Source organism: Sphaerodactylus townsendi, unplaced genomic scaffold (assembly GCF_021028975.2).
Source record: "Sphaerodactylus townsendi isolate TG3544 unplaced genomic scaffold, MPM_Stown_v2.3 scaffold_23, whole genome shotgun sequence".
Lineage (NCBI taxonomy): Eukaryota > Metazoa > Chordata > Lepidosauria > Squamata > Sphaerodactylidae > Sphaerodactylus > Sphaerodactylus townsendi.
In genome coordinates, this window is record NW_025950396.1 from 92,815 (window position 1) to 118,013 (window position 25,199).

General features: G+C 47.9%; 1 protein-coding gene across 1 annotated transcript; it reads right to left on the reverse strand.

The window, feature by feature from the left end:
- Positions 1 to 891: 891 nt before the first annotated feature.
- On the reverse strand, positions 892 to 24,560 carry HAO2 (hydroxyacid oxidase 2). The gene is made up of 8 exons (XM_048482800.1): positions 24,496 to 24,560; positions 20,450 to 20,602; positions 18,190 to 18,341; positions 17,229 to 17,512; positions 11,965 to 12,180; positions 8,380 to 8,538; positions 6,515 to 6,584; positions 892 to 1,328 (listed from the first exon to the last, which is right to left on the reverse strand). The coding sequence occupies exons 2-8, from the start codon at positions 20,578 to 20,580 to the stop codon at positions 1,273 to 1,275; spliced, it is 1,068 nt and encodes a 355-aa protein (XP_048338757.1). The 5' UTR covers positions 20,581 to 20,602; positions 24,496 to 24,560; the 3' UTR covers positions 892 to 1,272.
- Positions 24,561 to 25,199: the final 639 nt, after the last annotated feature.

The following is a 25,199-nucleotide window of genomic DNA, read 5'->3' on the forward strand; positions in this document are numbered from 1 at the left end:
TGCTGTGGTATTTATAGTGCTGTGGTATTTATATATTCTCTCCTTGTGTGGGAAAACAGGGAGTTGCACTCCTCAGGGATTGCCTCTAAGGAAAAGCACGTAGAAGGAACTGACCAGACAGGCAGCCTTTGGTAAAATGTGTTCAAAATGCCAGACATAAAAGAAACAAAACACTGAAGCTAAAGAAGAGAGTAACACATTTCCCCTTTTCTCCTCCCATGTGTAGTTCTGTTGACATACACATGTACTGTGATGGATTTCAACTGCATTTTGGGAATCAATTTGGGCCTTTTACGCATCAGTCGCTTACAACTTTTCTAGCCCGCTAAAACCTCAATCTGAGCCAAGAGGTGAGACTCCTCTTAAATTCACTAACATGTGCTAGAATGTTCTTAGAGTGCAAGAGACCGTTATGGGGACAAAAATTGAGTGTATCTGCTGTACCCTTCCAGCCCCACTGGGCACCAGGCACCTCTGTAGCAGAGAACTAAATCTAAACCTTCGCCATGGTGTAGTGTATGCTCATAGCTCCATGCTGCCCCCCCCCCCCTTTCTCTGCTCTTTTCAAAGACAGGAGTTGGTTGCTTTGTGGCATCAGATATAGTCTGAAATTAGAAACAGTTAAGATCATCCAAGTTATCAGTGTTAATTTTCCTGTGGCAGCAAGTAGACTCCAAAAACAAACACCTGTTAAATGTCGCTGGAAACGTGGAAAGAACAATTGTAAAAAATGGTCAAAAAATGATGTCGCCTGATCTGGTATTTTTCAAATACTAAGTTAAATACTCACTCATGCATTTGTTTGATCGTGTACGGATCTCTGAAGACTGAAATAAGCATTTGGGTTATTATTGAGGGGTGCAATTTCACAGCCTTGTCTTCGATGCAAAATTGGCGAGTTATAACCATGTCTTTAAGGTGACAGGAATCTCCAGATACATCAAGGATTGTGTGAACACAGAGCTCTTGGCTAGCATAGAGTTAGTTGGGATGACAGGAAAGAGAGAACAAAGAAGAAATTTTCATTGGCTAGTGGGATCGAGACTCCACAAGACCCGGGGTTTCGATTCAAGCCAAGCCTCCAGCAGCAATCAAGTGCAGAATTAAACAAGTCAGTAGTGGACTTGTAAACTACAGTCTTTCTCAGCTGCACAAGCTTAGTAACACAGGAAGTCATTCAGGGACTGAGAGGCGTGCATGTTCTTGGCCAAGCGGCCCATCCGCTGCTTCTTTTCCTTTGGTGCATCCGCTGAGTGATGTCAGAAAGAGCCATTACAGTTTGGAGGGCTGAACCAAGTGCCGGCCGATTTCAGAGACGTTGCGACATCCTGGAAGAAAATGCGCCCATGGTAAAGAACGACGGGTGGCTCCGATTTCCGTGCTTTGGCAATGATTTGGGAAACAGGAGCCTAGTGGCTTGCTTCTGGTGTGATCCTCTACAAGTGAGTGAAGCAAGGAAAGCTGACAGGACTCCTCCTTTTACACAAAGGGAAACAAAGGCACCTCAGGGCAATAACTCCATGCGGCCCAGGGCTAAACCACCAACGGCTGAGAGGAACAGGTGGCGGCACAGGGGGAGAATTGGATATACTTGGATACTATGACTTCCTGTCACCTTTACCTGGTGGTCTCAGCTTCTCTCTGGACTCCCTGGTTCACACAGATGCTGTGGTATTTATAGTGCTGTGGCATTTATATATACTCTCCTTATGGGGGAAAACAGGGAGTTTTGCACCTCAGGGATTGCCTCTAAGGAAAAGCACATGGGAGGAATAGACCAGAAAGGTAGCATTTGGTCAAACGTGTTCAAAATTCCAGATGTGAAATAAATGAAACGAAACACTGAGACTAAATGAGGGATAACAAACTTCTTCTCTTCTCCTCCCATGCGTAGTTCTGTTCATATACATATACTGTGATGAATTTCAATTTTACGCATTTTGGGAGTCAATTTAAAACTTTTCCCATACAAGCTGCTTATGTTTCCAGCCCATGAATACCTTGATTTTTTCATGGAGTTCTGCATGTTTTCCCCCAGGGAGGTTGTGGCTGCCCTGGCACCAAGTGGCATCTTTTCCAGCATCCACCAAGTGTTTTGGTGAAGCCCTCTAGGCTGCTGAGTGACCATTAGAGATTTGATTGGCTTTGTAAGTTTTTTAAAAAGTTGCTTTGGCAGCAACAAACTCCACAACACAGCAATCTACAACAATGTTATGCTGTGGCACCCAGGGGCATAATGCACATTGGGCAAGGTGGGCAGCTGCCCAGGGCACCACCTTGAGGGTGGGGCATCAAAATGCAGGGTTCGTTTTTGGGTATTTTTAGTGGTTTTCCATTTTTGGCCTGCAGGGGGCGCAGTTTTTAAGCTAGTGGCACCGAAATTTCAGTGTATCATCAGGAGACTGTCCTTATGCTACTCCCCAGGTTTGGTGAGGTTTGGTTCAGGGAATCCAAAGTTATGGACTCCCAAAGGGTGTGCCCTATCCCCAATTGTTTCCAATGGGAGCTAATAGGAGATGGGGCTACAGTTTTGAGGGTCCATAACTTTGGGCCCCCTGAACCAAACTGCACCAAACCTGGGGGGTATCATCAGGGCAGTCTCCTGACGAGACCCTGAAAGCTTTGAGACTGTGCCTTCAAAAATGTGCCTCCCCCCCCCCCCCCCCCCTTCTTGGGATAGCTACAAAATCTCACGCAGAATTGATTCTTGGCAAATTGATAAATTTTCGCAGGGGCGCATTACTTTTGGATGTATCGGCACCCCAAAATTCTCAGGGTATCATCTGAACTGTTCTATGTACCCCTAAAGAAAGGGTCCAGGACCCTGGGTGTTCCATCCCATTCCTTAAGTTAAGGAGATGGGGCTACCCTTGAGAACCATAACTTTGGACCTCCTAAACCAACCCTCTCTTGGACAGCTGCATACAGAAAAACTCAATGCAGAACAAAAGATTCTTGGGCAAATTCTCTGGGATGTCCCTGCAGGGGGCGCATTTTTTTTGGATGTGTATCGTTCAAAAGAATTTCTAGGGTATCATCTGAAACTAACCTTATAGCCCCCCAAAGGTTCTGTGTTTATAGTTTACGTTTAGAAGTCCAAAGTTATGTAATCCTCAAAGGGGTGCCCCATCCCCCTATCTCTTTACTAAGAGATGGGGGCTACCCTTTGAGGATCCATAACTTTGGACCCCCTAAACCAAACTGCACCAAACTTGGGGGGTGCTATCATCTCCAGATGATACCCTGAAATTTTGATGCCAATACATCCAAAAATGCACCCCCTGCAGGAACATCCTAGAAATTTGCCCAAGAATCTTTGTTCTGCATTGAGTTTTCTGTATTGCTGTCCATGGGGGTTGCAGGCTGGGGGGGGGCACATTTCTGAAGCCACAGTCTCAAAACTTTCAGGGTCTCATCAGGAGTCTGCCCTGATGATACCCCCCAAGTTTGGTGCAGTTTGGTTCAGGGGGCCCAAAGTTATGGACCCTCAAAACTGTAGCCCCCATCTCCTATTAGCTCCCATTGGAAACAATGGGGGATAGGGGCACCCCCTGTGGGAGTCCATAACTTTGGACTCCCTGACCCAAACCCCACCAAACTTGGAGGGTAGCATAAGGACAGCCTCCTGATGATACGCTGAATATTTGGTGCCGCTAGCCTAAAAACTGCGCTCCCTGCAGGCCAAAAATGGAAAACCACTAAAATACCCAAAAATGAACCCAGCATTTTGATGCCCCCCACAAGGTGATGCCCTGGGCAGCTGCCCACCTTGCCCAATGGGCATTACGCCAGTGCTCAGCCTGCAACCCCCATTGACAGCAATGCAGAAAACTCAATGCAGAACAAAGATTCTTGGGAAAATTTCTGGGATGTTCCTGCAGGGGGTGCATTTTTTGACGTATCAGCACCAAAATTTCAGGATATCATCTGGAGACTGTCATGATGGCACCCCCCAAGTTTGGTGCAGTTTGGTTCAGGGGGACAAAAGTTATGGACCCTCAAAAGGGTAGCCCCATCTCCTTAGCAAAGAATGGGGGATGGGGCACCCCCCTTGAGGGTCCATAACTCTGGACCCCCTGAGCCAAACTGCACCAAACCTGGGGGGGTCCCATAAGGTGCCACCTGCTTGCTTTTGCAATTTCAATTGTCAAAAGTTCACACTTTGGCTCCTTTCCCAGGAGGCGCACCCGCATCAGAGCCCAGACGATTGAAGTTGCAAAAGCAAGCGGGTGCGGCGCATGCGCAAAAGGAATTATGGTGGCTGGGAAGTACTTACAGATGAATGTATTATTTGCACACAAAGAAGACATAGAGCATTGTCAGCCATCCCTTGCCGGCGTTCACTTTCAATTTGTAAGGCCTTTTTAAAGAAGAATTGCGGTTTAACCCTCATCGTTCATACCTGCCGGACTTTTGGGTTCTTTGTAGAATATGGCTGCGTGTTCATGACTTGCACCTCTACTCTATTATGTACTAGTTCCATTATCATTTTGGTTTATCTGCACACTATGAATATATGCTTAGAAGAATATTGTTTATGTGCATAGTGTTTGTCAATCAAAGTGTTTATATATCCATGGTTTCTTTCCTTGCTGGATGTTGCAAGGGAAGCCTTGGCCAGGCTTCACTTTTGATCTTCTGGAATGACAACTGATCTCCAGACAACAGTGCCCCTGCAGGAAACGGTTGCACTGTGTACTGTGTGACATCACAAACGGTGTACTGTGTGACATCACAGCCCTGCTGAGCTCCTTCCCAATCACCATCCCTCCCCAGACTCCACCCCAAATTTCCAGGCATTTCCCAATCCAGGCTTGGCAGCCCTGATCACCCAACCCTCTAACCAGCTATCAAGCCTGGAGAATGAGGGAGAGGAGAAGGAACAGATTCTTTGAGCTAGATGTCTGTGCTGATTAAATTTGCTGGCCAAATAGATCCCTCAGATACAATCCATGGCCCAGTAAATGAAGGGAAAACCAGAAGCATTGGAACGACTCCTAGTTCTGGTGGTATTTCATGTCCCATGACCTACAGCACAGCCTCGGACGAAGAATCAGATCCACTCCACCCGCTCAGATGGAAAGTGGGATATAAGTATTTTAATGAAGTCAATAAATACTTCATCAGTGTGCTTTCTACGCATGAGGCCTGGTGTAATGGGTCTAGCCCCTTATCCACAGACATCTTCCGATCCTCCTCCTTTCCCTTGGTAGCTCTGGCATCCAATAAAGAATGCAGATCTCAAGCCTTTTCTCCATTGCATTTGAAATGTACACCATTACACCCAGTGGTGGGATCCAAAAATTTTAGTAACAGGTTCCCATGGTGGTGGGATTCAAACAGTGGCGTAGCGCCAATGGGGCTGGGCGGGGCACAACGAGGGCATGGTCGAGCATTCCGGGGGCGGAATTCTCTGCTACTGTACAAAACTCTTACTGTAAAAAAAAGTTCCTAATTTCCAGCTGGTATCTTTCTGTCCATAATTTAAACTCATTATAGCAAGTCCTATCATCTACTGCCAACAGAAACAACTACTTCTCCTCTAATTGACTGCCTGTCAAATACTTAATACTTTCAAATACTTAATTTTGTTTCTAGAAATCAAAAGAAGGATACTTTCCTAAACAAGGAACTTTACCATATTTCTAAAACATGTTCTTAAAACATCCCAACAGGGAGAATTATCCCATTTTCTACCTTCGCTAACCAGCCACACAGGAAACAACAGGACTTTATGATTTTTGGACCTAATGGAATTTCTAACGGAAAAGCAGACCCAATTAGTAACCTCCTCTCGGCACACACAAATAATTAGTAACCCGCTCTCGGGAACTGGTGAGAACCTGCTGGATCCCACCTCTGATTACACCCTCTCTTTGTGCTTCCTGCTTGTCATGTTCCTTTGACCCTGTTGTTTAATTCTCCCCATCCCACTTAATAACTCCCTATATAAATGTCCGCTTAAAGAGCACTCACTGCATACATCTGATAAACTGGTCTCCAGTCCGCAGCAATTCATGCTGAAATGAAATCTGATTAACTTTGATGGTGCTGCTAAACTCCCATTTATTCTGAGCAGGCGCCCCCAACTTCTTTGCGCCTGAGGGCACCTCGGGAATCCTAACACAGGGTGCTGGGCACAACCACAAAACGGCTGCCACAGGAGGCAGAGATGGTCCAACAGAGGGAGCCAAAGTGGAGGGCAGGAGACGGCTAATTTGACAAAGGCACTGGGAAACAGGAGTGAGAAAGAATAAAATCAACACTGCCATTGGAATAACTTATTTAAATCTGCACTGCCAATCAGTTCTCCAGTGGCTACTCAGATACCCTGCTGGGCAAGAGCCCTACCTGCTTTCTAAAAACATACTTGACAGGTGCCAGGACATGTATCAGAAGGCCAGATTGGGGACCCCCTGATTTAGACGTAGGAGTATTGCGGCAGTTCACGATAAGGTGCAAAGTCATAGAAGAAAAGGTGCATGTGTGTGCGTGCGTGGGGGGGGGAGTTTACCTGTTAAAGCCATGGACAAACGGAATTCATCTTTTAAAATCTGCAGCACTTCTTGAAGACCCTCTGTGCCCTGTCCCGGCAGATAGAACAGGGAAACAGTAAATAATGAGGCCGGCAAAACGTAGACCGTTCTTTTCAAAGACATGAATGTTCTGCAGTATTGACTGTTTCTTCTTCTGTTATTCCTTTTATCTAGCAGTCATTGTGATTATTTAGAAAATTGATCAAGAAAAAATATTTTCACAAGTTTTGCAGGGTTGGTTTTCATAAACCTGCAAAACCCGACTGAGCATTTTTGGATGCCTTTTTCATGGTATCTTCTACCACCTTTCTCCAGCAAGACAGATGAAAAAGGAGCAGGAAGGTAGAGATCCCCGGCATCTCAGGTGTCTTGGAGGTATGCAACCAGGTTGGACTTATAGAGTGCCTCTAGAATTTACAAACACTTCACATAATTCTTTCAATGGTATTGTTGAAGGTTTTCACGGCTGGAATCACTGGGGTGTCAGTGGTTTCCCAGCTGTATGGCCGTGTTCTAGTAGCATTTTCTCGTGATGTTTCACCTGCATCTGTGGCTGGCATCTTCAGAGGATCTGATGGTCTGAAGATGCCAGCCACAGATGCAGGCAAAACGTCAGGAGAAAATGCTACTAGAACACGGCCATACAGCCAGGAAACCAAAACGTCAGGAGAAACTACACAACACCCCTTCCATTTGTTTTTGTGAAGCAGGTCAGCATTATGCTCTAACAGCAGCAACACTGTGGATCTGGCCAATGGGTTTATTTAAATTCTTTACTTAATTTACACACTCCTCTCCCCAATGGGGAGGCTATGCTGTTCTCCCCTTCTCCATTTTATCCTCCCAACAACCCTGCAAGGTGGGTCAGGCTGAGAGTGTATGGCGGGTCTTAGCTCACCCTGCCAGAATGTGGCGGGAGAAGTTCGGCTGGTGGCTGGGCAGGCCCCAGGCGCCGTTGTGTGGTGGTACCCCACTGACTGCCACAGTTTACCTTCAGTCACGCAGTAAAGATCCTTGTGCTGTGGTGGCACAAAGCAATTAAAAAAAATCTGGGCAGCCGCTTGGAGGTTTTGCTGCACATACACTTTCTAAAAGCATTTGGTGGGCTGGTGGATGTCCTGGCGCTCCTGGGCGCCATGTTGGCCACAGTGGTGGGATCCAAACATTTTAGGAACAGGTTCCCATGGTGGTGGGATTCAAACTGTGGCGTAGCACCAATGGGGCTGGGTGGGGCACGACGGGGGCGTGGCCGGGCATTCTGGGGCGGGGCATTCCTGGGCGGGGCTGTGGCAAGGACGCAGCCGCTGCGCCGGTCCTTGGGCGGGAAATGAATGCACACAGGCACAGGCCTGCCACGCACGCCGGTGCGCCTCCTGCTAGACTGCTTCAAGTTCTGCGCGCTACTGCTGAGAGGAGGGGCGTAACGAAGGCAAAAATCACGTGACAAAATCACCCATTAGTAACCCCCTCTCGGCACACACAAATAATTAGTAACCTACTCTCGGGAACCTGTGAGAACCTGCTGGATCCCACCTCTGGTTGGGCGCTCCCAGCTAACCGGGTGACCAGTCCTGTTGATTGACTTCCATTGTGTCATCCACGTTGAGTCTTAGCGAGAAAGGCAGATTATAAACAAAGTAAATAAAGTTTTTAAAGATAAAATAAGAAAATGCGGGAAGCATTTTACCGCATGCTAAGTGGCTTACGACCGTACAAGCAATGTGATTCAGGAAACGCAGGCTGATGGCAGAGACCTGTGAGCCTGCGGTTTCCCTCCAACCTCTGACTTCACCTCCTCAGCCTATCACAGTTACTCTACCATACTCCACATTTGCTTACTTACCTTATAGGAGAGCCCCCATAAGGCTGGCCTTCCAATGAAGACGCACTTGGCCCCGAGGGCCAGAGCTTTTAACACATCACTTCCGGTCCGTACCCCTCCGTCCAAATAAAGTTCAAGCTTGTCTTGCACTGCCTCCTTAATTTCCACCAAAGCATCGACCTGCAAAGAAGAAACCAACAAGAAATTCAGACAGCCACAGAGACATGGGGAGAGGACACAGCCGTGCCATCAGTGTCTCATACTTCTAAGACCTCATTGCTTATGGAGCTGATCATGACCTGAGCTGCAAACATTCTGTTAGGGCACCTGCAAAGTATTTGATGTTCCTCCCCCCCCCCCTGCCACCTGCCCACACACACAGGGGAAAATGCTGAAGGACAACAGGTATGTTTGTATATGATCCTGTTAGCAGAGTAACGAGCAGAATGTAGCTTTGTGCACCACTTTATGATAGGAACAGTTATCTCACTAAAGGCCAGCCTTTTTACCTCAGAAATCATTAAACATAAGAGAGCTTTACTTAAACTGAGAGAGAAACAAACTACCGTATATACTCATGTATAAGTCGAATTTTTCAGCACATTTTTAATGCTGAAAAAGCTCCCCTCAACTTATATGCGAGTCATTAAATTTTTTGTGTGTTTTTACTTTGCTGGCCAGCAGGGGGCGCAGTTTTTATGCTAGCAGCACCAAAATTTCAGAGTACCCTCAGATGACACTCCTGATGATACCAGCCAAGTTTGGTAAAGTTTGGTTCAGGGGGTCCAAAGTTATGGACCCCCAAAGGAGGTGCCCCCATTCCCCATTGTTTTCAATGGGAGCTATTAGTAGATGGGGCTACCCTTTTGAGGGTCCATAACTTTGGACCCTCTGAACCAAACTTCACCAAACCTGGCTGGTCTCATCAGGAGAGTCTCTTTATGATACCAGCCAGGTTTGGTGAAGTTTGGGTCAGGGGATCCAAAGTTATTGACCCCCAAAGGGGATGCCCCATCCCCCATTGTTTACAATGGAAGCTGATAGTAGATTTTCCATTTCTGATAATATCCCTCTTAAAATCTAAGTTGGTTACATTTGGACATACAGATGATGATGAGGAATCCAGTTTTGAAGGATTTTAACTCTTGTGTTTTAGCTTGGTTGCTGGTTGAGCTAAGGTTTTTGTACTTTTAAAGTTATTGTTGATACCATATTGTTCTTGTTGACCCTCTTTCCACTTACAGAGCCAGTTTACTGTTTTTCTTTGAAATAAATATTCAAAAACATTTAACCTACTGATGCCTCAATTGATGTAATTTTATTGGCATCTATTTTTATTTTTGAAATTTACCAGCAGCTGCTGCATTTCCCACCCTCGACTTATACGCGAGTCAATAAGTTTTCCCAGTTTTTTGTCGTAAAATTAGGTGCCTCGACTTATATGCGGGTTGACTTATACACGAGTATATACGGTATATACACAAATAAAGTATCATTGATATACAGATACATTCACAGTTCATTATTTGGTTACAATTTCAGGCATAGTCTACAATATTAAACACTAGCAGGGCACCCGTGCTTCGCTATGCATATTTCCTCACAGGCTCTCTATGAATTTTGTGGTGACGTTCAGCATACCTCATCACAGTCAGTCTGTGAACTTCTGGGTTGTTTTTCGCATATTTTGCAGCAGCTTCCCTTACATGTCTTTTTCTAATCAAATCTGTAAATCGCTTTCTGCGTTTAATCCCTCTCCTCCCTTTAGCTGTTTCAACAGAAGGAACAGGTTTGTATGCGCTGAGGAGGTCGGTGGTAGAATCCATTTGGGCCACCAATGGCTCAATTGTGCTGGTTGTTTGGTGGGCATTATCAGAACTTGTCAATTTGACACATGGAAGTAGAGCGTCAAAGTGCCCTTCATTAAAACCTCCTGTGAAACGAATCATTTGTACTCCCTGTACTGCATCCTTTAGCTTGGCAAGCAGGGTTTTAACTGTCACCTTTGGAATGTTTGTACAGATGGCCAGAGTTCAACAGTAAATGTGTCATAACTCAAGTAAAACTGAATATTTTGAAAAATCCTTTCTTAGTGAGCACCTAAACCTCATAATGAACCGGTGTGCCAAATTTCAACTTTGTAGGTTTGGTGGTTTTTGAGTTCTATTGGTGAGTCAGTGAGTCAGTCAGTGGTATTTCGTGTTTATAGATAAAGATTTCAGTCAGAGCCTTTTGGTTTAAACAGGACACATAACCTCTTTCCTCAGCCAGAGTCAGTGAGCAACTGTTTCCAACTGTCACCTTTAGCATGTTCGTAGAGATCTCCCAGAATTCCCTGCTGCTGCATGCAAGCAAGGCTGTAAAATCCAGCAAATGCCCCCTGTGGCCATTTCAGGTCAGGAAGATGGCATGGGGTGGGAAGCAATTTGAAGTCCCTTCTTCTGCTGTGCATGGTCCCCATTCGAATAAGACCTCTGTAGTTCTTGAGAACTTAGTTCCCTGCAGGGGCTATCTGACAGAATGGAATGAAATTTGGGACTGGGAAACCCCAAGCCAACTTGTTAAATAGAAAAAAGTCTGGTTTAGCTGCTAAATTGTTTCAACCAAAAGAATTGTGGTATAAGAGCTTTCAAATATGACAGATTAAAAGGAAAATGAAACGTTTCCAAAATGCACGGGGGGGGGGGGGATGTAGGGAGTAATGCCATGGAAGAATCAATTTATTAAAGGCCCAGAAACGTTTTAAATGACTTGTGTGGAAAAGGCCGATTTCTCTCAGAACTTTCTCAGCCCCACCTACCTCACGAGGTGTTCATTGTGGGGAGAGAAAGGGAACGGAAAAATGAACCCCTTTGAGACTCTTTAGGGATAAGCAAGGGATAAAAACCAACTCTTCTTCTTTTTGAGGTTGCCTGGTGCCCCAATCTGGTAAACAGGCAATTTGTTTCCCAGGCCACTGAGGAGTGGGGTACATGGGGAATAAGCACAGGAGGGATCCAGCAGGTTCTCACAGGTTCCTGAGAGTAGGTTACTAATTATTTGTGTGTGCTGAGAGGGGGTTACTAATTGGTGATTTTGCCACGTGATTTTTGCCTTAGTTACGCCCCTCCTCTCAGCAGTAGCACACAGAACTTGAAGCAGTTTAGCAGGAGGTGCACCGGTGTGCGTGGCAGCCTGCGCCTGCGTGCATTCGTTTCCTGCCCAAGGACCGGCGCAGCGGCTGCGTCCTTGCCACAGCCCCGCCCAGGAATGCCCCGCCCCCGGAATGCCCGGCCACGCCCCTGTCATGCCCCGCCCTGCCTCATTGGCGCTACACCACAGTTTGAATCCCACCACCATGGGAAGCTGTTACTAAAATTTTTGGATCCCACCACTGGATCTAATCTTTGTAATCTGGCGATGAACTGTAATTCCAGAAGTTCTCCAGACCCCACCTAAAGCTTGGCAGTCCTCATGCTGGCTGTCCGCCCCCTCACACGTTTCCCGCTTTCCTATTGCCCCATTACTAATCCCCCTCTTCCAATTTTCTCTTCCCGTTTCCTGCATTTGTCATAGGAGTTCACTTGTGCCAATAAGCTGTGACTGCGGCCATGGCCCTCCACTCACACTTGCTGGGACTCCGTCCAGTTGTCTCCCACCGTGGTTGGAGACGATGATCCCTTGGACCCCGTATCTCATGGCCAGATCTGCGTCTTCTTTAGTCAGGATCCCCTTGAGGATGATGGGCAGGCGGGTCAAGCTCTGGAGCCAGCGGATGTCCTCCCAACCAAGAGAGGGCTCCACGGAATTAGCAGGCAAGCCGTACTCTGAGCGGTCATGATCCTGGAGAAGAGGGACAGAGGGAACCTCATTGTGGTTTGACGCAATTAAACTTGTCTCTGAAACGTGTCCCCATCATGCCAGACTTTGGCATATATTAGCCCCGTGAGATTTTTAAATAAATATTTTTATTTTTTCACATTAAAAAAGACAAAAAACCCTACCCCTCCCTTGCATGCCACTCCTCACTCACTCCCCTCATTCCCTCCCCTTCCCTTGCATGCCACCCTTCCCCTCCCCCTCCCTCCATTAGGGTGGGTGGGCCATGTCCGGATGCCGGGTCCCTTCCCCCTCCCTCCAGTGGTGGGATCCAAAATTTTTAGTAACAGCTTCCCATGGTGGTGGGATTCAAACTGTGGCATAACGCCAATGGGGCTGGGCAGGGCACGACGGGGGCGTGACCGGGCATTCCGGGGGCAGGGCATTCCTGGGCGGGGCTGTGGCAAGGACGCAGCCGCTGCGCCGGTCCTTGGGCGGGAAATGAATGCACGCAGGCGCAGGCTGCCACACACGCCGGTGCACCTCCTGCTAGACTGCTTCAAGTTCTGCACACTACTGCTGAGAGGAGGGGCGTAACTAAGGCAAAAATCATGTGGCAAAATCACCAATTAGTAACCCCCTCTCGGCACACACAAATAATTAGTAACCTACTCTCAGGAACCTGTGAGAACCTGCTGGATCCCACCTCTGCCCCCCTCCCCTCCCTTGCATGCCACCCCTCCCTCCCTCCCCTTCCCTTGCCCTCCTGATCATCGGGGAGGGCAGAAGCAGAACGGGGGAGGTGGCGATGGAGCCAGAATGAGTCCCTGCTTGTGTTGTTCCTATCGATGAGACTCAGTGGGCTGGCTGTGAGCAGAAAAACAAACATCACTCGGTGACTACCAGCTGTCTCATTTATGATTGCAGGTTAACTCTTTCAATGCATACAATTAACAGAACCAGAAACGTGCATTTGAGTTGCCACTGGTGTCTCTTAATTTAATTGTGAAGCGTGTAACTGATCTCATGTTTAAGCCTGTTACACGGTCACATTAACATGCAGGAGATTACTAGCAGTCAATAGTGAGACTTCCTGCGCTACCACAAACCAAATATACAAGAATTCAGGTTCCTGACAGTGCCTTGGCAAATGGCGGGAGACGTGGAGGGCAGCACCCGGAGAAGGTGGTGTTTGGAGAGGATGTGATGTCACCTCTTGTGGAAAAGTAAAGGTAAAGTTTCCCCTTCCTCTTGTGGAAGCTTTAGTCTAACTCACAGTTTCTACGATCTTTGCCACAAAAGGAAATTCCTAAAGCATCACTGCAGGGGTCAATTTTTGGGAGAGAATGTGATATCCCTTCTGGTTGATGCTTTAGCTTGCCTCCCTTAGTCTCTGTGGTCGTTACCATAGAGACAATGGAAAATTCCTAGAGAATCACTGCAGAAGTCATTCCCCCCCCAAACAAGAAACAAGGAGTCCTGTATAACAAAGGCACCTTACAGCTGACTTGGGAAAGCACTGTAGAATTGGGAGGTTCCTGGGCTCTTTGAAACAAGCAATATGCCACTGGTTGTTCAACTAATTTTCCAGGAGTGCTTGGAGCAGATCTTAAGATCTCTGAGAAGCTTATATGCATACTGTACATGGATGAAGGCTATTAAAACAGGACATAACTGGCAGCCTGTTCATGAATAGTTCCAAATTCCTTTAGAGAACACTGCTGAACAGTTTGAACAAAATAAACTATGACTACACAAGTTTTTTTTTCCTTTATAGCAAAAACTCAGCAAAGATAGCCTCCCATGTCTACAGTGCTTTTACAAGTCTGCTATCAATTGCTTTTATTACACAGGACTCCTTGTTTCTTATTCCGAGGTCATTTCGCCCCCTCGATTCTTAATCCCTCGAAGCAGAGGTGGGATCCAGCAGGTTCTCACAGGTTCCCGAGAGTAGGTTACTAATTATTTGTGTGTGCCGAGAGGGGGTTATTAATGGGTGATTTTACCCCATGATTTTTGCCTTAGGTACGCCCCTCCTCCGCTCCTCAGCAGTAGCGCGCAGAACTTGAAGCAGTCTAGCAGGAGGTGCACCGGCGTGCGTGGCAGCCTGCGCCTGCGGGCATTCGTTTCCCGCCCAAGGACCGGTGCAGCGGCTGCGTCCTTGCCACAGCCCCGCCCAGGAATGCCCCACCCCCGGAATGCCTGGCCACACCCCTGGAATGCCCCGCCCAGCCCCATGGGCGCTACGCCACTGTTTGAATCCCACCACCATGGGAACCTGTTTCTAAAATTTTTGGATCCCACCACTGCCTCGAAGGTGGGAAACTGGAGTTGGGAGTGGTAATTTCCCCTCCCCCGGTGGATAAATGGGTCTGCAACAGCACATGGTCCATGGAGACAGCTGCCACAAGCAGGGCTGTTAGCCGGAAAGGCACCCATGAAGCTTCTGGCAGTGACAAAGGGAACTGGCGCTGACCCACTGCAGAGGTTTGGCTTACTCTCAGCCATGAGTCATGCAGCAGGTGATCGGCATCCCTTTCTGGCCTTGGGACGCCACTGGCCAGTTCCTACTAAGCTTGCCAACACCTGACTGGGGAATTCTAGGAGATTTGGGGATGGATTCTGGAGAGGGTTAGGGTCCACAGTGGTGGGATCCAAAATTTTTAGTAACAGGTTCCCATGGTGGTGGGATTCAAACAGTGGCGTAGCACCAGTGGGGCTGGGCGGGGCACGACGGGGGCATGGCCGGGCATTCCAGGGCGGGGCATTCCTGGGCAGGGCTGTGGCAAGGATGCAGCCGCAGCGCCGGTCCTTGGGCGGGAAACGAATGCCCGCAGGCGCAGGCTGCCACGCACGCCGGTGCACCTCCTGCTAGACTGCTTCAAGTTCTGTGCGCTACGGCTGAGAGGAGGGGCGTAACTAAGGCAAAAATCATGGGGTAAAATCACCCATTAGTAACCCCCTCTCGGCACACACAAATAATTAGTAACCTACTCGCGGGAACCTGTGAGAACCTGCTGGATCCCACCTCTGGTTAGGGACCTCAAGCAGTGTATATAGAGCCATAAAGGCCACCCTACAATGCAGTCATTTCCTGGAGAACTGAACTCTGGAGATCGTGTGTAATTCCTGGAGATCTTCAAACCCAACTGGAGGGGCGGGGGGGGGGCAACCTTTGTTCCAAGCTAGAACCTGTTTAGGTCCAGGAGGAGATGGAAGTGCCTTGCTTGGGGCAACAAAATGCCCACAACCAGAAGATTGATATAACTCTCTGTCTACGTCATGGCCCACATTGTTTATTCCCGATCAGGCAGGAAAATCCAGTTCGGCAAAGCCCTGCAGTCAGAGCCCCCACAGGAACACTATACCCACAGGAACACTATGAAGAACATTCAGGCAAGGGCTTTGAAAACTTCCCAGCCCCCAAACTGAGTCTCCTTCCCACAAGGAATAAGAATCCTTGACTTTTGAATGCGCCCTTTTTCAGACCAAGGCTGTTCTCTTATGCAAGGCCACTGAGCTGTTTCAGAAGGCAGTGGGGTCGAGTGAGGGACAGGGAGAGATTTTGGAAGTTGTACTGCATGCTTGAAGGTCATTCAGAGACACAGAAACTACTTCCAAGCGGATTTAGGCTGATCTTAGTTTGTGCAATCGGCCGCCCCTGATAAAAAGAAGACAGAAAAGCAGCAACAGTTTGAAGCAGAAGAAGAGTTTGGATTTATATCCCCTCTTTCTCTCCTTGTCTTTAATAAGATGGAACCACCAGGTGGCGGCTGGAGATCACCTGGGATTACAGCTAATCTCCAGGCAACAAAGATCTTTTCACCTGGAGAAACTGGTTGCTTCACAAGGTGGACTCTGGCATCATATCCCATTGACGTTCTTCCCCAAACCACACCCTCCTTAGGCTCCACCCCTGAAATCTCCAGGTATTTCCAAACCCAAAGCTGGCAACTGTAGTCTTCATCCTTTCAAGACCTGAGACTCCCCAGGTGGCAGCATGGATCTATCGTAACTTTGGGAGACGGGCAACCCCCTCTGTCACTTGTAAATCAACTGATTCACTCATTTCTCACTCTTCCCCTTCCTACTGACCTCCTAAACCAGGCAATTCAGAGGCCAGAATAACAGCCGGATCTAAATGTATCAAATTATTATTGAGTATTTATGTAAGCGTGGAGTAATTAGAATAACGATACCCCAGAAGGCAAGAACAGAGTATTTTCAGTTTAGAACTGTGGTTCTCAACCTTCCTAATGCTGCAACCCTTTGATACAGTTCCTCATGTTGTGGTGACCTCCAACCAAGGTTGGGATCCAAAAATTTTAGTAACAGGCTCCCATGGTGGTGGGATTCAAACAGTGGCGTAGCGCCAATGGGGCTGGGCGGGGCATTAATAATTTCTCTGTTACTGTAAAAAACTCTTACTGTAAAAAAAAGTTCCTAATTTCCAGCTGGTATCTTTCTGTCCATAATTTAAACTCATTATAGCAAGTCCTATCGTCTACTGCCAACAGAAATAACTACTTCTCCTCTAATTGACTGCCTGTCAAATACTTAATACTTTCAAATACTTAATTTTGTTTCTAGAAATCAAAAGAAGGATACTTTCCTTGAACAAGGAACTTTACCATATTTCTAAAACATGTTCTTAAAACAGCCCAACAGGGAGAATTATCCCGTTTTCTACCTTCGCTAACCAGCCACATAGGAAACAACAGGACTTTATGATTTTTGGACCTAATGGAATTTCTAACGGAAAAGCAGACCCAATTAGTAACCCTCTCTCGGCACACACAAATAATTAGTAACCCACTTTTGGGAACTGGTGAAAACCTGCTGGATCCCACCTCTGCCTCCAACCCTAACATTTATCCATTTTACAGATGGAGAACACTGATGCAGAGAGTCTTAGGCGACCCCTGTGAAAGGGTCGTTCGACCCCCAAAGGAGTCCCGACACACAGGTTGAGAACCACTGGTTTAGAATAAGGAAAGTTAATAATGCAAATGTCACATATATGAGTGTGGGGGAAAATACAGTTATTTCTGTCCTGTCCGGAATGTACAAACCTCAAAGAAGCCTTCCAAGTTCTTGATGGACATGTGCTGCGGCAGCTGGAACTGGTTGCGGATGTCATCCCGCCTCTTACCGGTGTAGGGAACATCCACCGTCAGCACCAGAGCCTGGAAACCCGAGGCTTCTGCCCGTCTCACCAGCTGCTCCGAGGCCGACCTCTTCCGATGAATGTAAAGCTGGAACCATCGAAAGCTGGCAGGTGCTGCAGCAACTATTTCTTCCACTGAGCAAGTGGCGTACGTGCTGGCAATGTAGCAGGTATTCATGGCTTCTGCCGCTTCAACAGATATGAGAGAAGGGGACCAAGTCATAGAGTTCTAGAGAACCTTACAGGTCAGTGATGGCGAACCTTTTAGAGATCGAGTGCCAGGGGCGGAGCAAGGGGAAACTGCGTTCGGGGCCTGCGTGTGCCCTGTGCCCCTGCCATGCCCCGTCCACCCCCACCCTGCCCTGGAACACCCCTGGAACACCCCAAAACAGCCCCGCCATGCCCTGGAACGCCCTTACCATGCCCCCGCAGGGGCACACGCCCAGTGCATTGCGCACCCCTCGGTCCCTTGGTACTATGCCACTGCCGATTGCCCAAACTGGGGCGATGGCGCACGTGCCCACAAAGAGGGCTCTGAGTGCCACCTCTGGCACACGTGCCATAGGTTCGCCACCACTGTTATAGGTCATCTAGCTAAGGTTGCCAGCCTACAGGTTGGGCCGGAGATCTACCGGAATTACAGATGATCTCTGAATGACAGCTATCAGTTCTCCCCTGGAAAAAATGACTGGACTCTATGGCATCATACACCGTTGAGGTCTCCAGGAATTTCCCAGCCAGAGCTGACAACCCTACCTGTATCAGTTTCAGACCTCCATTTTCCCCACGACGACTCAATCCTGCCACACATGCCCCCCTCTCCATGTCTGATGGTTTAATTTCCAGGCAAGGAGACTCTGGCATACCTTTGGCTGTGCTCTTCTCTCCATCAGGGCAAGCCAGCTTGTGCAAACCTGTGGGAGCAATCCCCACGGGAAAGCTGATTTCCGTGCCCAGGATCGTGGTCTTGGTGTCTACTACAGACACGTCGCGCAGCATGCGGGGTCGCAGACGGATTCTGTGGAGAGAAGCAGAGCTATTCCTGCTGGAGCTCCACAGGGGGCCAGATAGGGAGGGCACATATGCTGGGTACGCTGAGGTGGGCAGCAAGCCATTTGAAGTGCCTGCCCTCTTCCCTGGGCTGAGCAGGAAGAGTTAAATTTGTCAAGTCTTTGGGTAGATGACTGAGGTTAGTGTTCATGCCAATATTATTAGAAGCCTCATTGAATGACTGGAAGGCCTCACCTAATCTCAGTCATCTACCCCGAAACAACGCTTTCTTCCCTCTGGTTTCATCCGCTCGTCTTTGGGGATTTTGCTGGCCTTGCATCCTAGCAGGGTTTCCCAAGTCTGCTGGCATTCTGACACAGGGCGGTGGACATAAATGCAAAATGGCTGCCTCAGGAGACAGAGCCAGCCACAAAATGGCTTCCACAGGAAATGTAGCCAACCACAAAATGGCTTCCACAGGAAATGTAGCCAGCCACAAAATGCCAGGGAGAGATCATGTCATACATAATAGTAACTCTTAAACGTTTCAGGCGGAAGCTCTGTTTACAGGATGCCCTTTATCATTTAAAAATAGTTTCTTGCATATACACAGCTTCCCTTCAGTCACGCTGAGAAGATCCTGAAACTGTGATGGCAGCTGCTGCGGAAGCAACTTTTTAAAAAATCTGCTTCGGCCAATCAGAAGCTCTGCTGGGCAAAAGTCCTACCTAGCCCTGCCTGCTTTCTAAAATATTTGGAGGGTGCCAGGATAGGTGTCAGTGGACAACATGGTTCTTATGGTCACCATGTTGGGGACACCAGCAAGGGGGTGTAGCTGTGTACAATGGTGCCTGGGGCTCACATTGGGTGCGAAGTCCCGCCCACACCTATACCCCCTAACAACTGTGCTCTGCCCCCAAAATCCGCATGGAGCTCAGGGTGGGGGCACAGTTGAACACTGGCCACCAGGGAAAGCCCTGCCCCCAAACTCCATGAGAAGTTCGGGACCAGGGTCAGCTGGGCTTGTCCCTCCCCCAAACTCCATGGGGGCGGTGTGGGTCCTTTTGATGCTGACTTCCACTCACCCAGGTCCAGCTTTAACCTGCATGCTTCGAGTCTGCAGTTTAAAACTCAACCCAAAACTCACTAAGGCCAGAGTCAAACTGAGCAGCTGAGACTGACTGGCTGGAGTTTTATACTGTTGGCTCCGCTCCTCAAGCTCCACGTTGGCCCCAAACCCGAGCTCCACGTGGAGTTTGGGGGGTGGGGTGAGCCCCACTGACCGAGGTGCAACTGTACCCCTGCCCTGAACTCCATGAGGAGTGCAGTTGTGGGGGTGCTGCCATGCAGTGTGCCCCATGTAACTGTGGGAAGAGGTCCCAGGGCTTCTAGCCCCTCCTGCTCCCCCTCACTACACCCATGCCTCTGCACTATAGCAATCCTTATTTTTCCCAGTTGCAGAAGACTGCTACTAAGGCAAGAGTTGATGTGCTCATGGATGTGTGGATGAAGTCTCTTATGACAAAGGCCGGTGGACATAAATACAAAATGGCTGCCACAGGAGACAGAGCCAACCACAAAATGGCTTACACAGGAAATGTAGCCAGCCACAAAATGGCTTCCACAGGAAATGTAGCCAACCACAAAATGCGTGGTGTAGCAATTGAGCTACAATGGATTCTAACCTGGAGAACTGGGTTCGTTTCCTTGCTCCTTTGCTTGAAGCCTGCTGGGTGGACCTTGGGCCAGTTATAGTTCTCTCAGAAGAACTCTCCCAGCCCCACCTACCTCAATGTTGTGGAAGGAGGAAGGGAAGGAGTTTGTAAGCTGCTTTGAGACTTCTTACAGCAGGGGAAAGTGGGGTATAAATCTAAACTTTTATTCTTCGTGCGTTTGGGAGAAACGGCAGCAATGGGCAAAAGATATGAGATCCAGAGGCACTTGGCCCTTATCGATCTCCTCTTCTGCTAGCCACCAGATCAGACATTTAGAGATGTTCAAGATTTCTGTGAATGGCTATTCCAACATCTTGAAGTCAGATTTTACCGCTGGCCCACTTTGCCAATGCATGATACCCTATGAACATCCATCCCAGCATGAATGATCGACCCTGTGAAGACCGATCATCCATCATACCTTTTAAATGCCAAGAGGTTGTCATCTCGAGTACAAGATTCATCTGCCCCAGCTGCCAAATACTCCCAGATGACCTTGGGAAGATGTTTCTTTGCATAAGCTTCAAAGTCTGACAAACAGACCAGGGACATTTCAGAGCAACGAGAGAAGAACCTGGAGGGCAGAAAGGGTACAGGATGAATATGAGAAGCAGAGAGAGGTGGCGTGTGTGTAGTGGTTAGAGTCGATCTGGGCTGGGAGACTCCGCCTTGAATCCCCACTCTACCGTGGAGACTTATGGGGACCCTGACGCAAAATTACCCTCTCAGCCTCACCTACTTCACAGTGTTGTTGATATTGTGAGAATAAAATGGAGGACAGAATAATCTTTTTTTTTTAGTCCCATGGGAGAGAAAAATCAGATATAAATATCTAAACAAGCTACAAGAAAACTGAAGCAGACTTCAGTTCAGCAAAGAATAAGAGAGACCCGTTCACTTCTGCAGGAGTGTTGCATACCCTGCAGCTGTGGAAAGGTCTATATGGAAACCACAAAACGCAGCATTCAGACTCGTATTAAGGAGCACGAAAGACATTGTCGGCTTAACCATCCTGAAAAATCTGCAGTTGCAGAACACGTGTTAAACAAAACTGGACATAACATTTTATTTGAGAACTCTGGCCCTTTCCCCACTTACCTTAAGCCCCGCGCTACTCTCCTACAGTAGCTCGGGGTCCAGCTGCACTCCCCACTTCAGGGGCGGCGAGAACGCAGCCGCCCCGATGCTGCCTCTCTCGCGCCCCCTCAGCGCACGCAATTCCTGGCGCCTTTTCAAATGGCGCCTTTTGATGGGGGAAGCCGGGGCGCGCACCAGGAATTGTGCGCGCTGTGAATTGCCCGCAGCAACCCTCCGACAAGGGTAAGTGGGGAAAGGGCCACTGAAATTCTGGACAATTCAGAAGGTTACAATGTCAGACTGCACAGGGAGGCCATTGAAATTCAGAAACACCAAGATAACTTCATCAAGAAAGAAGAGACTCTGAAAATTAGCAAAGCTTGGCTACCAGTACTTTAAAAATGGACTGATAACCCCACCCGCAATACAATGCACTCAACCACACCTTTGCATAGCAAGTTCCACCCAAACACTTACTGATTGGTTCTCCACCTTGGGACATGGACAATATACCCCACTAAACTTTCCCTTCTCACTAGTCACAGTGTGAAACAGACTTCTCTCTGTAATACACCTCTGAAGATGCCAGCCACAGATGCAGGCGAAAGGTTAGGAACAAGATCTACCAGACCATGGCCACGCAGCCCGGAAAACCCACCACAACCAGTTGAAGCAGACTTGTTTGTGACGCCAAGTTATAGCCGACTTATGCCAACACCTACAGAGTTTTAAAGGCAAGAGACCTTCAGGGGTGATTTGCCATTGGCTGAGAAAGATCTGAGAAACTGTGACTATCCCAAGGTCACCCAGCAGACTTCGTGTGGAGGAGTGGGGAATCGAACCCAGTTCTCCAGATTAGAATCTGTCGCTCTTAATCATTACACCACACTGGCTCCTGAAACAGAGTTAGGGGATTTAAAAAAAAAACCCTTTGAACAAGGAAGGAGAAACCCTTAACTATCTGAGGTGTTTTTTTCCTGCTTTTATCAAAGGTATTTCATATGTTCAGAAAAGACTCGAAACTGGCCCATTCACCCAGGATTTCTTATTAGAGGTTTCTTCTCCCTCTCCCTTTCCTCCTAATTTAATCTTGGGTTTCTAAATTGATTTCAGGGCTGCAGGCTGGTCCTTTGCTTTGTTATTAAGAATAATAATTCCTGGTAAAGCTGCCCCGTGAATCTGTGTGGCTGTTTGAGAAGAACGGGATAAGGGGGAACACATGAGAACTCTGAAGGCCCCGATGGTAAGATATGAAGTAGATGTCCCCGGAGGGCTGTCGGATTATTCTCCAAGAAGGCCGTCGACTCCCATCAAACCGCAAGACAAGCGGTGGGAACAGTTCCAAAGGAATGAATCGCATTAAGTGAATTTGCAGAGACATTACCTTCTCCATTCTATCCGTTTCACTTACAGCAATTCTTCCACCGAGATTTCTGAATCTCCAGTTGCACCTCAAATTGCTCCAGGCCGACTGATAGCCGCAAACCTCGGTGAACTTTAAACAGAACAGCAAAGTAACTTTTTGCATACAGTGTGCTGTGTAGGTTTGCGAGCTTCTGGCTGGAGAATTCCTAGAGGCTTGGATGCAGGGCCTTTGGGGAGGGGTATTTGGGGAGGGGTATAATTCCGTCGATAATGCTTCCAAAGCAGACATGTTCTCTGGGAGAACTGATCTCTGCAGTCTAGAAATCCATTGAGATTCCAAGAGATTTCCACAGGGAAACAGACAAACCTAGAGTTTTGTTAAGAACCGTAACCGCCTGCGGAGGGAGTTGTTCCTGGAGGTTCTGAATAACAATCGTTGATAGTTGACATTGGCCCCTTGCGCACATGCAGAATAATGCACTTTCAATCCACTTTCACAACTGTTTGAAAGCGGATTTTGCTATTCCGCACAGTGAAATCCAACTGAAAAGTGGATTGAAAGTGCATTCTTCTGCACGTGTGCAAGGGGCCAAGGGGCCAGGCACAAAACCAAAGGAATCCTCCTCTCCCACTGCGTACATTTCTTAAAAAGAAACCCTTCCCCAGTGAGCCTGTGCACCCAACCATTGTATGATCTCACCCACAAAAGTTCCCACTTTTGGGTATTTTGCCACCTCAGACAAGGTAACCAAGGAGCAGCAGTGGCGTAGTGGCTAAGAGCAGTGGCTAAGAGCAGGTGCACTCTGATCTGGAGGAACCGGGTTTGATTCCCAGCTCTGCCGCCTGAGCTGTGGAGGCTTATCTGGGGAATTCAGATTAGCCTGTACACTCCCACACACGCCAGCTGGGTGACCTTGGACTAGTCACAGCTTCTCGGCACTCTCTCAGCCCCACTTACCTCACGGGGTGTTTGTTGCGAGGGGGAAGGGCAAGGAGATTGTAAGCCCCTTTGAGTCTCCAGCAGGAGAGAAAGGGGGGATATAAATCCAAACTCTTATTCTTCTTCTCTTCTTCTTCTCAGAAGTCCCACATTCAGTTCTCACTCTGTGTCTCAGCTAGTTACAGTTAGGAGAGCGTCTCTGTCTCTACTCTTTACTAGCAATAGGGTTAAGTTCTTTAATAAACTTTCTGTTGTAGGTTTTCCTTGTTTAAGGAAAGTATCCTTCTTTTGATTTCTACAGACAAAATTAAGTATTTGAAAGTATTAAGTATTTGACAGGCAGTCAATGAGAGGAGAAGTAGTTGTTTCTGTTGGCAGTAGACAATAGGACTTGCTATAATGAGTTTAAATTATGGACAGAAAGATACCAGCTGGAAATTATGAACTTTTTTTTTACAGTAAGAGTTTTTTACAGTAACAGAGAAATTATTAATGCCCCGCCCCTGGAATGCCTGGCCACGCCCCCGTCGTGCCCCGCCCAGCCCTGTTGGCGCTACGCCACTGTTTGAATCCCACCACCATGGGAACCTGTTACTAAAATTTTTAGATCCCACCACTGCCTTCCCCCTTCAAGAAATGGCTTGAATCATCTGCTTGGCCTTCTGATGATCCAGGACATGCTCAGAGTCCACCCCCAGTACCCCAAGCAAGCAGCCCCCTCAGCTCACCTCCCCTTTTAGAGCAGCGTCACCAAAGATTGCGCCTGGACCTAGCTGAGTGCAGAAGATCATCCAGATTGGCCGCTTGCCGTCTGTGAGTAGCTAGCAGGACCGGTTCCCTGAAGCACGACTGCTAAGACAATTCCCCCGCCCCCCCACAGCTGATTCCAGGCAACTCCCCCGCCCCCACAGCTGATTCCCCCTTCAAGAAATGGCTACTCTTATCAGTCAGATTGTGAACACTGAAAATTAAGTTCTGAGCACAGAGCTTCCTGGGGGAACTGAGCAGATTTTGGTTAACTGAGTTCTACATGCTCAACCCTATTGTGAACCAGGCCCCGATCCATTTCCATCAAATGAACTTACTTTTATCAGTGGGAAACAAGCAGCACCTGCTCAAACCGTTCGCTTCAGTGCAACTTTTGAAACGGATGCAAGGGAGGAATGTTGATGAAATGCGCACTCTTAATTTTGCATTAGGAACCCAGGGAGAGATGGTAGGGACGTCATGCATTCCTGCCAGAGGTTAAACCTTAACTTTCCAGTAAACTTTGCACTGAGGTTTTTTGTTTGTTTGTTTTTTTGCTGATAATGCATCCTTCTGTGCAGTTTGCAAAGTCCCAGGCAAACGAGGGAAAGTGCGAAGCCCAGTATCTGATTAGAACAAAAAGTACCATGAACAGATTAGAGCACAAAATAAGACAAACAACCCAGAGTCTGTCAGGGTTGCCTGTATTGGCAGAGTACCGGTAATTAACACAGCCAAGATGCACAAACTGATGAAAGTTTGGATACGGGTTTATCAAGGATGTGTTGTCGAAGGCTTTCGTGGCTGGAATCAACTGGCTGTTGTGGGTTTTCTGGGCTGTGTGTGTAACTCCTATGCTAAGAATGGGATGACCCAGAAAGGGGTGGAGTCTGAAAAGAAGCAGAAGGCTGCAGAACTCATGAGGTTGGAGGAAGCAAGGCTACCAGGCTGGGACCTTGATTGATTTTTATAAGAAGAAGAGAAGAGTTTGGATTTATATCCCCCCTTTCTCTCCTGCAGGAGACTCAAAGGGGCTTACAAT

Coding starts and splice junctions, on each gene's coding strand:
- HAO2 (XM_048482800.1), bottom strand. CDS start 20,580: ATGTCCCTGGTCTGTTTGTCAGACTTTGAAGCTTATGCAAAGAAACAT. Junction 6,585..8,379: donor TATGGGGGCTCTCCTATAAG/GTAAGTAAGCAA, acceptor CTGCCGGGACAG/GGCACAGAGGGTCTTCAAGA. Junction 1,329..6,514: donor TTTGTCCATGGCTTTAACAG/GTAAACTCCCCC, acceptor ATTTTCTTCCAG/GATGTCGCAACGTCTCTGAA.